Source organism: Mastigoproctus giganteus, chromosome 5 (assembly GCF_048544385.1).
Source record: "Mastigoproctus giganteus isolate SK-2022 chromosome 5, ASM4854438v1, whole genome shotgun sequence".
In the NCBI taxonomy this organism is placed as follows: domain Eukaryota; kingdom Metazoa; phylum Arthropoda; class Arachnida; order Uropygi; family Thelyphonidae; genus Mastigoproctus; species Mastigoproctus giganteus.
In genome coordinates, this window is record NC_143579.1 from 2,865,299 (window position 1) to 2,878,124 (window position 12,826).

The 12,826-nt window shown below is 35.9% G+C and overlaps 1 protein-coding gene across 1 annotated transcript in view; it reads left to right on the forward strand.

The window, feature by feature from the left end:
• RPA1 (replication protein A 70) overlaps positions 1–12,826 on the forward strand; it is a 358,941-nt gene that overhangs the window by 287,910 nt on the left and 58,205 nt on the right. The window contains exons 12-13 of the mRNA XM_090373886.1: positions 311–454; positions 5,414–5,541. Of these exons, the coding sequence (XP_090230012.1) occupies positions 311–454; positions 5,414–5,541 (272 nt within the window). The remainder of the gene's footprint in view (positions 1–310; positions 455–5,413; positions 5,542–12,826) is intronic.

Here is a 12,826-nt window from a genome sequence, read left to right on the forward strand (position 1 = left end):
GTTGTCTCTATCTTTAGCTGAGAATGCAATAGAAATATCCGGCTATAACAGAATTGGGAATGTAGATGGACAGAAGCTGAAGCCAGTAGAGAGGCTTGACTGCAGCTTTTGTCCATCTATATTCCCAATTCTGTTACAGCCTGCCATTTCCATGATTCCTTTTAACTATTTTGACTGCACAACAAAACCACTGACAAAATTGTACATTCAAATTCTAAAAGAAACTTAATTTTATTACACAATGTAATCATAAAGAAACATTCATTCCTTTTATTTTGGAACTCCGTGTATTTTTTTTTTTTTTAAACAGGCTGTTCATTATCTGTGGTGAGCTCTAGTACTATTCAGATTAATCCAGATATTCGGGAAGCCCATATATTAAGAGGGTGGTATGATAAAGAAGGCTGCCAGCTGGAAGCACAGTCTGTTTCTAATAAGGCAGGAGCTATGGCAGGTAAGACAATTACAATTATTAATATTAATGGTTATCTTATTAATATGCTGTAATGTATTTATGTTAAGAAAATATGATTAATATCATGTACTTCACTGTTCACATAGATTATTCTCGAAGATGCCTGAGAAAACAGACCACATATGTCAGATCAAGAATCTGTGGCAATATAATATATATGTACTATATGGTTGTATTGATTCTCTCAGACCATACACTGCTTAGAAGTCTGAAGGTTATGTGATGGTAGAAGCCATTGTCCAAATCTATGTTTTATAGTCTGATGTTCTAGTAGTACAAATCAGTCCTTTGGACTATCAGCCTTCTGGCATATCGCTTTTGTAGCTTTCACTAAAGTTTTCTTTAATTTTTTGCCATTCTTTATCAAAAGCCATGTTAACATCATGAATGCCATTTAACTTTTGAGAAAGGTTTCTATATTTTTGATTTGTTTCTATATTTTTGATTTATTTGAGAGGGTGTATTCCATGGGCCATAATTTTTGGAATGTTGAGGAGCAACTCCTTTAATATCTACCTACAAATAGTGGTTGGTAGGATTTCCAAATTCCCGACATTGTTTAATCTTCCAGAGCCTGGAACAGGAAATTGCAGTTCCTGAGAATTCCTGAAAATTTTATTTTATTAAATATTTGATATCTCTTTGATAAGAATTTTTGTCTTTATTCTAGTCCTAAAAAAACATGATTAATGAAATGTACATTGTGGTATATGAGTAAAAAAACTAAAATTTAATGAGAATTAGATATTAAAAAATACAACTCATAGTTTGATGAATATAAACAGAAAATTTTATTATATTTGTACAGCTTACAGATATGCAATGTTATTCTATACATTTATTTGAAAACACTAAGTTTGAAATTAACATAAAAGAAATCTAAATAAACACTAATATTGAAGCTAAACAAACAATAAGGAAAACTAATATTAGCATTTAACATTTACAATTATCATTAAAATGAAATTAAAAAAAAAAAAAAAAAACACAGTGCATTAATTGCTTGATTGGAAAACCTGGATCTTTGCTAAGTTACAATTAAGCACAAAGCAGAAAAATTTCTTTCATTTTGGGTTGAAGTAGATCTAATTGTAACACCAACGCCAGAGAGATGCTGAGCATCAAACAAAACGATGATGTTTTTGTTACCAGCAACAGCGAAAGTTTTTTTTTTTTTTTTTTAATGAAAACCACAAACATGATAGGTATTATAACATATAGTACTTAGTACCGTGCTTGGGTTGGAGGTTGAGAAGACAAAAGAAGATATTTGTTGATATTGGACTTGAACTTCTGTAGATTGTAATTTTCAGGAAATACATATGAAGGAAGGTTGTTCCAGAAAACGGCAGTTGAATGAATAAATGAGGAAGATGAAAAGTTGGTTCTGTGGGTTTGAAGTTGGACAGTAAATGGATGTTGGCTGGTGGCGGCACATGTTCGGACTGTTTTGAAAGAGAGAACGGGAATTATAGAAGTCAATTCAGATGAACAGTGCCCATGGAAGTATCTGTAGAAGAGGCATGCAGCAGAAACAGTGCGTCTATGAGAAAGCGAGTGGAGAGACTCTGTTAGAGATGAATCATTAATTAACCTAACTGCCCTCTTCTGAATGGAATCAAGAAGCCTGAGAGAGGTTTTGGGGGCACCACTCCAGATGTGGGAACAATATTCCATGGCAGGGCGGATTTGCGATTTATACAGAATGAGCAGCTCTTTGGAAGAAAAGTAACGCCAAGAGCGAAAGAAAAAACCAAGTTTTTTAGATGCAGAGGAAGCAATATTTGTAATGTGCTTGTGCCAAGAGAGATTAGAAGTCAGGGTAATCCCCAAAAGAGATATATCATTTTGCCTAGAAATCGGAGTGTCACTAAAGATAACATAGGAGCAGAAGAATCCTTTTTGCGAGATATAAGACAAGATTGAGTTTTAGAAGGGTTGAAATCAACTAAGTTGTCTTTACCCCACTGGAGAATTACCTGAAGATCGGCATTTAAGGAATTGGCAGCAGATTTTCGAGAACTTGAAGCTGATTGAGCTGGACAAGGTTTCTCAAAATGGAAAGTTGAATGCAATGTGCTATCATCGGCAAAACTATGGATAGGATTTCCAGTCAATGGAAGAAGGTAGAAGGCAGTACTCAAGCTGTGACCTGACCATTGCCATACACCAAGGAATAAACACCTCCTTATCCCTTCTAGCAAAATTCCAGTATATCATTGACAAGACTCCACGACCTGCTCTTCCAGCCTGTCTGTACTGCTCAAAAAACTTCATATCTGACTGCACAATTACCCCAGGTCTTTTTCGTTCTGCACTACCCCAAGTGTAGTACCACACAGATGGTTTATTTCTCTGGTGTTACTGCTACCCATATGCAGTACGTTGCATTTGTCAATGTTAAACTTCAGTAGCCATTTCTCAGCCCATCTACACAACTTTTCTAGATCCTATTGCAATAGCATACTGTTATTACTGTCATGAACAACCCTGCCAACCTTTGTTTCATCTGAAAAACTTGGACATTAAGCCTTATATATACCTAAACCAATATCATTGATAAATATAGAAAACAACAATGTGCTGAGAAACCTGGGGACTCTAATACCATTAGTCCACAGACTAATGTCCATTGGTTACCACTGGACATTAGTCCCACTTAACTATCCCATTATCCACAGCAGCAATTTTCCCTTAATGCCATTCTGCTCCAATTTGTACAGCAGTCTTTCATGTGCTCAAATGCTTTCCTGAAATCCAAGTATATGATATCAAAATTATTTTTTGCATCCAGTTCAGTTATGACCACATGATAGTATCCAATCAAATTGGTCACACAAGACTTCCCCTTATCAAACCCAGCCTTGTCTGAATTATTACTGCAGTCTTATTTAGATGATCCTGCAATGTTTCTTTAACTAGTGACTCCATTATTTTCCCCGGACAGAAGTTAAAACTAGCAGATCTGTAATTACTCGTGTCACCCTTCGATCCCACTTTATGAATTGGGGATACATTTGCACATCTTCAGTCTGTGGGAACCTTACCTGAGTTGAAGGGAGCTGGGAATTTGATTAATTCCTTTGCTGGCCTCCTTTAATATAACTGGATAGATCCCATCCACCCCTAGGTGCCTTTCTTATGTTTAACTTCAACGATTTCTCTTCCACTTTGCTCTCAGTTATTTCAAAATCATTTAGCTCCCTGTTAGTTTGATAAGCTTCTGTCCTCCAGTTCCCTACAAAATTTCTTATGTGTGAATGTAGATGCAAGATACTCATTCAGTTTGTTAACTACCTGAGCAGAAACATCGACAGTTGAGCCTTCGATATCAGGTGGACCAATCTGATTCATCCCCTTCCTTCTAGAGTTTATATAAGTAAAGAAGTTTTTCTGTTTTTCTTTGCATTCTTTGCCAGAGATTTCTCATAATCAGCCTTTCCTTGCCTAACCTCCTTTGATTTTATTGCAGACTAGCTTATATCTACCATAGACTTCCGTGTCACCTGTTAATTTATATGTATCCCATGCATTTTTATTCTCTGCCACAAGTCTCATTGGCGCCTCCATAGCCGGGTGGGAAGGAGCAGCAGTGCGTAGCACACGCTTCTTGATTAGACCGGGGTTCGAGCCCGTCACCACCAAATACGGAGGATGCGGAAAGGTCAGCGAATGACCACCGCATATCCCGGAGCAATATGGCCTTAGTTGCTAATGCTCCTAAAAACCAAATAACAAACAAACAAACTAACAAACAAACAAGTCTCATTAGTTCATCTGACATCCATATAGGCCTGAACCTTAAACAGTATTTCTGCCACCTAGTGGTTCCTTTATCTGCAGGTGACCTTACTATCCCTTCCATCTTCTCTGTCTTTCCTAAATACATTATATAGATTACAGTGGAACTCATCAACCCCAATTTTTGCCTGGCATTTTATTGACAACACTTCTTACATTATTGCGGACACAGTTAAGACTAAGTATTCCCCTGTAGTTTACTATCCTGACCCACCCCTTCAAGTTATTCATGTTTGGTTTCCTGGCTTTATATTCCTACTCATCTGATATGCTGCTTTCCCCACCCCCCCCTCCCGCTTAGAACATCTTGTCAACATCAGCTGTTGTGGTATCAAATAAGAATTCTTGGGATGTATGTGAGCATTTCTTTGATCGATATTATCAGATAAACACGTGTCTATATTATCCTTCTCCCACCTAACTAGCATTTTCCTTTGAGCCCTTTAGGCATCCTCAATGGTACAGGCAAAAACCCTCGCACTATCTTTGTTCAAATGAATACCATCTCTATAAAACAGATTTCTTCTACTTACATACACCTAGTTTAAACCTTAAAAACAGAATAACCACAATTTTGTACAGTACCTTCCCTTGTATTGATTGAGCTAGCATTTAGCATTTAGCTCTCAGCAAAAGCCAAAAAATTACTAATGCTAATACTAACATCCTCCAGCTGAACATGTCCAGAGGCAGTGAAGCACAATAAATTCAATTAATATTACTATACCTATCTGGAATATTATTTATTTTATTATTATTTTTTAATTTTTCAAATAAAAATTTCATCCATTAAGTGTAATTGTAATAATTGCAGTACACACTCTTCTCTACATTCATTTAATGTAAAAAATAGCTTTTCATATAAAAGTCTAGGACTTCAAGATGAAAATTGAATAAAAAAATCTCCCAATTAACTGGGTGTTAGTTACTTTCAGATACATCTAATCTGAATGTGAGCATCGTAGCAGATACAATGTTATTCTAGATATAGTTTTCAATTTTTTCATGATACCAGTGTTTTTAATTCAGTTTTCTCTTCTTCATATCAAACTAAAAAGTAACGTCAGACCCTTTTATTTTATTTTCTAATCTTTCTAAATGTCGATTGCAAATTTAAAATTTTCCATTTTCTTACAGCAGCTGGAAGTAATTGGAAGACCTTTGCCCAAGCAAAAGCAGAAATGTTAGGCATGGGAGAAAAACCAGACTACTATACAACAAAAGCTACAGTTGTTATGGTACGCAGAGAAAATTGCATGTACATGGTATGTTAATATTTTTGTAAGATTTGGTTTGATTTCTCGTTGTATTTATAAGATATTTCAAAACACTTAACCCTTTAAATTTCTGGGAGCTGTGGTCTTGTAAGGGATTTATGAAAGTTGTTTCATTTGTTGTTCTTCTAGGTTAGAAGCACTTTCACTCCTTATTATTTATAATAATGTTTCTGTTTATACTCTGACATGACCATACAAGTCAAGGAAATTTATAACTAGTCATTTTGGCAAGAATATTTCTCATATTTAATGGTCAAGTCATGGGACAAGTCATTAGCTTGTCCCATGACAAGCTAATGACTAATAATAATAAATGGCTGGAAGTCAAGAGAAGAATAAATTTTGGATGGATGGTATTCAGGAAATATAGCCACATACTGAGGAGCAATATCCCAATTTGTCTGAAACGTAAGGAAGGAGTTCTACAAGAGACACAATATCTCTGAAGTTATTTACTGCATCCCCTGAAGAAGCTTTCAGATTGGACTGGTCACAGAAAGGAGTCAATGTGAATGTAGAGTACCTAAACCATTTATGATTTGCAGATGGCATTGTGATCATAAGCCATGATCCCATGGCACCTCCGTAGCCAGGTGGGAAAGAGCAGCAGTGCGTAGCACACGCTTCTTGATTAGACCGGGGTTCGAGCCTGTTACCACCAAATATGGAGGATGCGGAAAGGTCAGGGAATGACTACCACATATCCTGGAGCAATATGGCCTTAGTTGCTAATGCTCCTAAAAACCAAAAAAAAAAAAAAAAAAAAAACAGTCATGATCCTAGAGGATTAAAGGAAAATCTTAATCAGTTATGTTAGTAAGGATTTTGGACTAAAGATGAATATGGTTAAAAGAAAAGTAATGATGAACAAGTATGCGAGAGGAAGGGATATAATCATTGAAAGAGCAGAAACTGAAATGGTGGATTCATATACTTATCTTGGCCAAGTCATTAGCTGTAATAATGATAAATGGTTGGAAGTCAAGAGAAGAATAAATTTTGGATGGATAGCATTCAGGAAATAATGTCACATACTTAGGAGCAATATCCCAATTTGTCTGAAATGTAAAGTAATAAACCAATGTATACTCCCCACCATGATTAACTTGGGCACTCACCAAAAGAATGGAACTGAGAACTACACAGCGAAGAATGGAACAAATTATATTGGGAATCAGACTGTTAGATAAGAAGAGAAACACATGGATTAGGCAGCAAACTCAAGTAAAGGACATTCTTATCAAAACTAAAGAACTAAAATGGTCTTGGGCAGGACACATATCTCAAAGATATGACAGATGGACTAAGAAAATAACTGAATGGTACCCAAGAGGAGCTAGAAGAAAACCTGGAAGACAAAGGTGGAGATGGATAGATGAAATTCATGAGTTTATGGGTAGTAAATGGATGGCCAGTGCTCAAAACAGAAGGAACTAGAAAGTTGCAGGAGAAGTCGTCATCCTGCAGTGGATTGAAAATGGCTTATGATGATGATTTAATGGTCATGTAAAAAATGTTACTAAATACAAATTTTGTTCCACTATAATCAAAATTAGCCAACTTTAAAGCAGAAAATATAAAAATTAAAATAGTTTACTTGCAAAATAAAAATAAGGTATGTATAAAATCATGAAAATTAAGTGTAAATAAGTGTTAAAAAGTATATAATAAGAGATACTATAACCTCAATATGGGGAAAGCTGAAATGTTGTCCTACTTTTTTTGCAACAAACATTGAGTATTTCAATATATATTAATACATGCAATGGAACTGCAATGTAACTAAAGCATCAGTGACGTCTTTTAACTCATATGAAATAAAATTTAATTAGTTTTTTTCTAACTTTTAATATGAACATGCAATTACCTAAACAAGCATTTTTATTGTAACCAATTTCATTTTGGCATGTGTGTTTGGGTTAATTTTCATATTCAAGGTGCTTGAAACCTCCTTCCCCACCTAATCCTGCTCCCTTTGTAAGCTTGCTAAGTAAGAACAGCGATGAGCACATATCGTTTTAAATGCATAAACTGTCCACTTTAGTTATGGAAAGAATATTTGTATTCTCTTGGTTTCACCCCCGAAAGCAAAAGATGATTTTTTTTGTTTGTTTGTTTTTTATTTGCTTGAAACAAAGTAATAAATTTTATTATGTTTGTTCATGGCACTGATCAACTTCTGATATGTTGTGTGCCAGCCTCATATCACACAGTAGTCCATTAACTGCCAGCATGCCAGGGATTTACAGTAAAACAGTTTCTGTAAAATTCATCTGTTACCTCTATTGTCAGTGAATTCCACTGAACACTTGGAATTCTTTCATTTCCTCTCTTTGGAACTTGACTTTCTCCAGTTCAACTTTCCTAATTTTGGTGATTCCCCCCCAACTCTAGCTGACTTCCATTTTCTAGTCATAGACCCAGGTAGAGATGCTGAGGCATTTGCAGTTACTAATGACCTAACACAAATTGTTTATTTACCTACCAGAAAATCCTAATCTCACAACCAACACATTTGATTTGTCTCACAAACGACACTTCTAAGTACACTGTCAAAGTGAGTGGTCCTCTAGGCACCTCAGGTCACAACTTGGTGATGGTCTCTTCTCCAGCGGAGCCTTTCTTTCATGGCCATTCTCAACCTCTTGTTGAGAATGGCCATGAGAATGCAAAATGGGATGCTCTGCGAGATTTCTTTTCCATGGTCGGATTACTGTTTCAAATCTTCTGATGCCATGTTTGCTCACATTGTCAGTGAAATTATTTGTGTAGGGGACGAAATCATTTCTTCTGCACTCCAGCTTAAAATTTCATCCTTTATCATTTGTGAGAAAAAGATCAAGTTTTCCAATAAATGTGCTAAGGCTGCATATTGCAACTGGCTTTTATCCAAATCTCCGGGTACATTTTCAGCCTACACAGCTCTCAACAACTGTAAAGCAGTTATTAATCAGTCCAAACTAGATTTCGAACATGCTAAGAGCAAAAAACTTGCTTCTTGTCCAAATGGTAATCGAGCATTCTGGTCTCTTACCAGAGTAATTGGCTACAACTTTTTCCCACCTCTGTCAAAACCAGATAGCTCTATTGCCACTTCAGCCAAAGATAGAGCTGCTAGCATTCTACTTTTCTTTTAACTTGTGTATTGATGATCTTGGTAATGTGTCCATCAAAAGGATTGCAGAAGAATTTTGAATGATCCCAAGAAAGCACAAGGTCCTTATTGTTATTACTCCACTTGTTTTCAAAACCTGTGCACCTCAGTTTATTCTTGTTCTGTGTTCACCTTTTTTCAGTTTCTTATTCTGCAGGAGTTTTCCCTTCTGCTTGGAAATTTGCTCATATCTAGCCAGTTCCTAAAAAGGGTGATAAATCCCTTCCATTCAGTTATTATCCCATTGCACTTCTACTCTTTCTAAAGTAATGGAAAAATCTATTAACTGCCAACTCCTAATATATCTAGAAACCTTCCATCTGATAAATAATTACCAATATGGATTCTGTCCCTGTCAATCCCCTAGTGATATCCTGACTTACGTTACCCATCTATGGACAAATTCAACGGAGGAGTTTGGTGAGACTCGTGCAGTTGCTCTTGACATTTCAAAGGCTTTTGATCGCATAAAGGTCTTTTAAATAAGCTTCCATTTTATGGTTTGCCAACTTGTTTTTGTAATTGGGCATCCACTTTTCTCTGTGACCACTCCTGTGGAGTGATGGTTAATGGCTCTGTCTTCTAACTTTTCCATTAATACAAGTGTTTCCCAAAGTTCAGTTCTTTCTCCCATTCTTTTCCTCTCAGGTTTGGTTATGGTATGTTAATTACCTTCTTCCATTGGCTAGAAATCCTGTCTGTAGTTTTGCTGATGATAGCACATTGCATTGCATCTTCCAGTTTTGAGAAACCTTGCCTTGCACAAACTGCTTCAACTTCTCAAATATCCATTACCAATTACTTAAATTCTGAGAATTATCTGGATTCTGATAATTCAGAATCCAGATAATTCTCCAGTGGGACAAAGATAATGCAGTTATCCTTCTAAAACTCAGTGCTGTCTTATATCTTGTAAAAAGGTTTATTGTACTCGTATGCTTATCTATGTTTGATGACACATTTATTTTTCTGGAGGAGATCACATATCTCTATTAGGGAATAACCTGAATTCTATTCTCACTTGGCATAAGCACATCAGAAATATTGCTTCCTTGGAATATAAAAAAAAACCTGGGTTTTTGATTTCGCTGCCTGTGTTACTTCCGAACAGCTGTTCACTCTGTACAAATTACAAATTCGCCCTGTCATGGAATATTGCTCTGAAATCTGGGGCAGTGCCCCAAAACCTCTTTCAGGCTTCTCCATTCTATTCAAAAGAGGGCAGTTGGATTAATTAATGACCTATCTCTAACAAAGTCTCTCCACTCTCTATCTCATAAATGGTCTGTTTCTGCTGCTTGCCTTTTCTATAGATACTTCCGTGGGCACTATTCTTCTGAAATGGCTTCTATAATTCCTGCTCTCTCTTCTGAACTAATCTGAACACGTGCTGTAGCGAGGTAGCATCTGTTTACTGCCCAACTTCAAACTCACAGAACTAACTTTTCTTCTTCCTCATTTATTCCTTCAGCTTCAACTAAGAAGGGAGGTTGTTTTCTGGAACAAACTCCCTTCATATTTACTTCCTGAAAATTACAATCTACAGAAATACAAGTCTAATATAAACAAGTATCTTCTTTCATATTCTTAATCTACAACGCATGCATGATACTAAATACCCTAAATAACATAGGTTCTAATACCTCTAGTGCTTGGGATTTTCATAAAAAAAATAAATAATAAATAAATAACTAAAAAAAGTTTATTTGTCCTAAGTTTCATTTTCAGCCATGTGAAAGAAATAAAGTATCTCTTTGCATGTGTTGACAGTTTCTCATGAGAGTTGGGGAGGATGTAATTGCTATATGGCACCATAGCTATTCATCCTGATTGTTCTATAGTCGGAGCACTTGTTCTCCAACTGATCTTTGTTTATTTGATGGGGAGGGGTTAGCAATGACCAAAAGATATAATGGACTCTTTTACTAAGGGTAATATTCTTAATTAGATGGACTATAGCGTGTAAATTTCATTTAAATAGAACAAACAAAATTTATCTTCCTTCTCAATCTCAATTTGATACTGCATAGTAACAAAGCTTAACTATAAAATGAAATCTATGAACATTCAATGTTGAATTCTTTTTAGAAAAATGCAATTATTATAAGTTTCTCTTTCAATAAACACATTGTATGACTTGTTAGTGCCAAGCAGAGTTGGATGTTGGCACCTTCTTAAATTGTATCTTTAAAAGAAAGAAGTACACTTTCCCATTACATTGTGTTACGGAGAGAGAGAGAAGCAGCTTTTTGTCTGTCAAGCACCCCTTTATTACACAAAATATATTCAAGCGCATACTTTGCATTATGTCTTTATTAGTTTTTGCCATTCTAGCCAACTTTATTAGTTTTTGCCATCTTTATAAAGGATGTCACTTGCCATTGTTTACAAGAATTATAACTGAATATATATGCAACTGGTACTGGTAACTTGTTTTCTCAGAGTAAAAAGTTTTACTTTTTTGTGAGTTTCCAATGTGCAGTTATTGTGTCAGTGATGTGCTTTTTTTATTGCATCTCTAATTGAGGGAAGATAAAGAAAAACTGAATATCTGCAGTAATTACTCTTGATAAGTCTTGTTATAAAATAAAAATTTAGTAAAATTATTAAAATAAAAATTAATTGTGTAAAAGATTTAATTTTTTAAATTAAAAAAAATTAATTGTCTAATTGAGAATATAGTAGCTCAATGGTTTGTGTTTGTAAACCACTGCATTAGCTGGTTCTCTCTCTCTCTCTCTCTGTAAGGTATGGCATTGCACTGCATCTAAAATAGGGATCTTATTTGTCTCTCGGCGCCTCCGTAGCCAGGTGGGAAGGAGCAGCAGTACGTAGCACACGCTCCTTGATTAGACCGGGGTTCGAGCCCGTCACCACCAAATACAGAGATTGGGGAAAGGTCAGGGAATGACCACCGCATATCCCGGAGCAATATGGCCCTAGTTGCTAATGCTTCTCAAAACCAAATAACTAAATAACTAACTATTTGTCTCTCATATTTTCTAGTTATCAGAAAAGAATTTTTAAAAAAAAATTGTTAATCGTTCATCAAGGAATGAAACTACATGGATTGTCCAATAAATTCTGTTATTTTTTTTGTTTGCTTGCTTTTCACTCATTACTTAAACTTGTTTGCTTATTATTATAAAAAAAAAAAAAACTTTCTCCTTTTATGGTGTTTTTTCTGCCCTGTGACTGGTACTGGTACCGAGTGCATGGGGTGGTGGTTTTGTCCAATTACTTTTATTATTATTACTGTTGGTTGAGGAACTCTCTTACTATCTTACAAGTGTTTAGGATCTCAGCTTTCTGGAGTTCCATGTAAGTGTCCATGTGAGAGGCCTATTGCTGCTAGGTTCTTATGGAGGCTCTTTGGCACCATGCCAGTGGTTGACGTAGTGATCGGGATGGTTATTACTTGTTCCCTATACCACATAACTTTGACTTCCTATCTTAGGTCTGAGTACTTCCTGATCTTTTTCTGGAGGTTTCTGGCGTTGGACACTGCTGTATTGATCAGGTAGGTATCCATTTCCTTTTTGTCGATGAAGGTTATGTTTAGTATGTCATGCTGGATCGTCTTGTCCGTTGATATGGCACGGTCCCTGCATAGGCAACTTGTTTCAGTAATCAATAAACAACTCACTTGCTAAAAAAAAACTTTCTATAATCTAGTCTAAATCTCTTTCTCTGTAATTAGATTAGATTATAGAAAGTTTTCTTTTAGCAAGTGAGTTCCAAGCATGGTTGCCAAGTTATGTAGCCCACATAATTGAAGTCTTTCCTGGTGTAGTTGTTCAAAAGATTGGTAAAAGGACAAGCAATTGAAAAGCTAAATGTCTCTTTTTCAATGAGGCCACCATACCTGAACATGGTGTTCCAAATGCAGTCCTAGAATTGTCTTATTTAGTGGGATTATGACCTCCCTATCTCTTCAGGCTTTTGTTTGATAAATCATTGATAGGACACTGTGGGCTTTCCTGGCTACCTATTTTGCCTCAAAACCTCATATCTGCCAGTATCATAACTCCCAGTTCCTTTTCTTCCTCTTATGTTTTTGATGCATTATTTTGGGTTACTATTCCCCCAAATTTTGCTGCATAAAGCCTAGCTGCCACA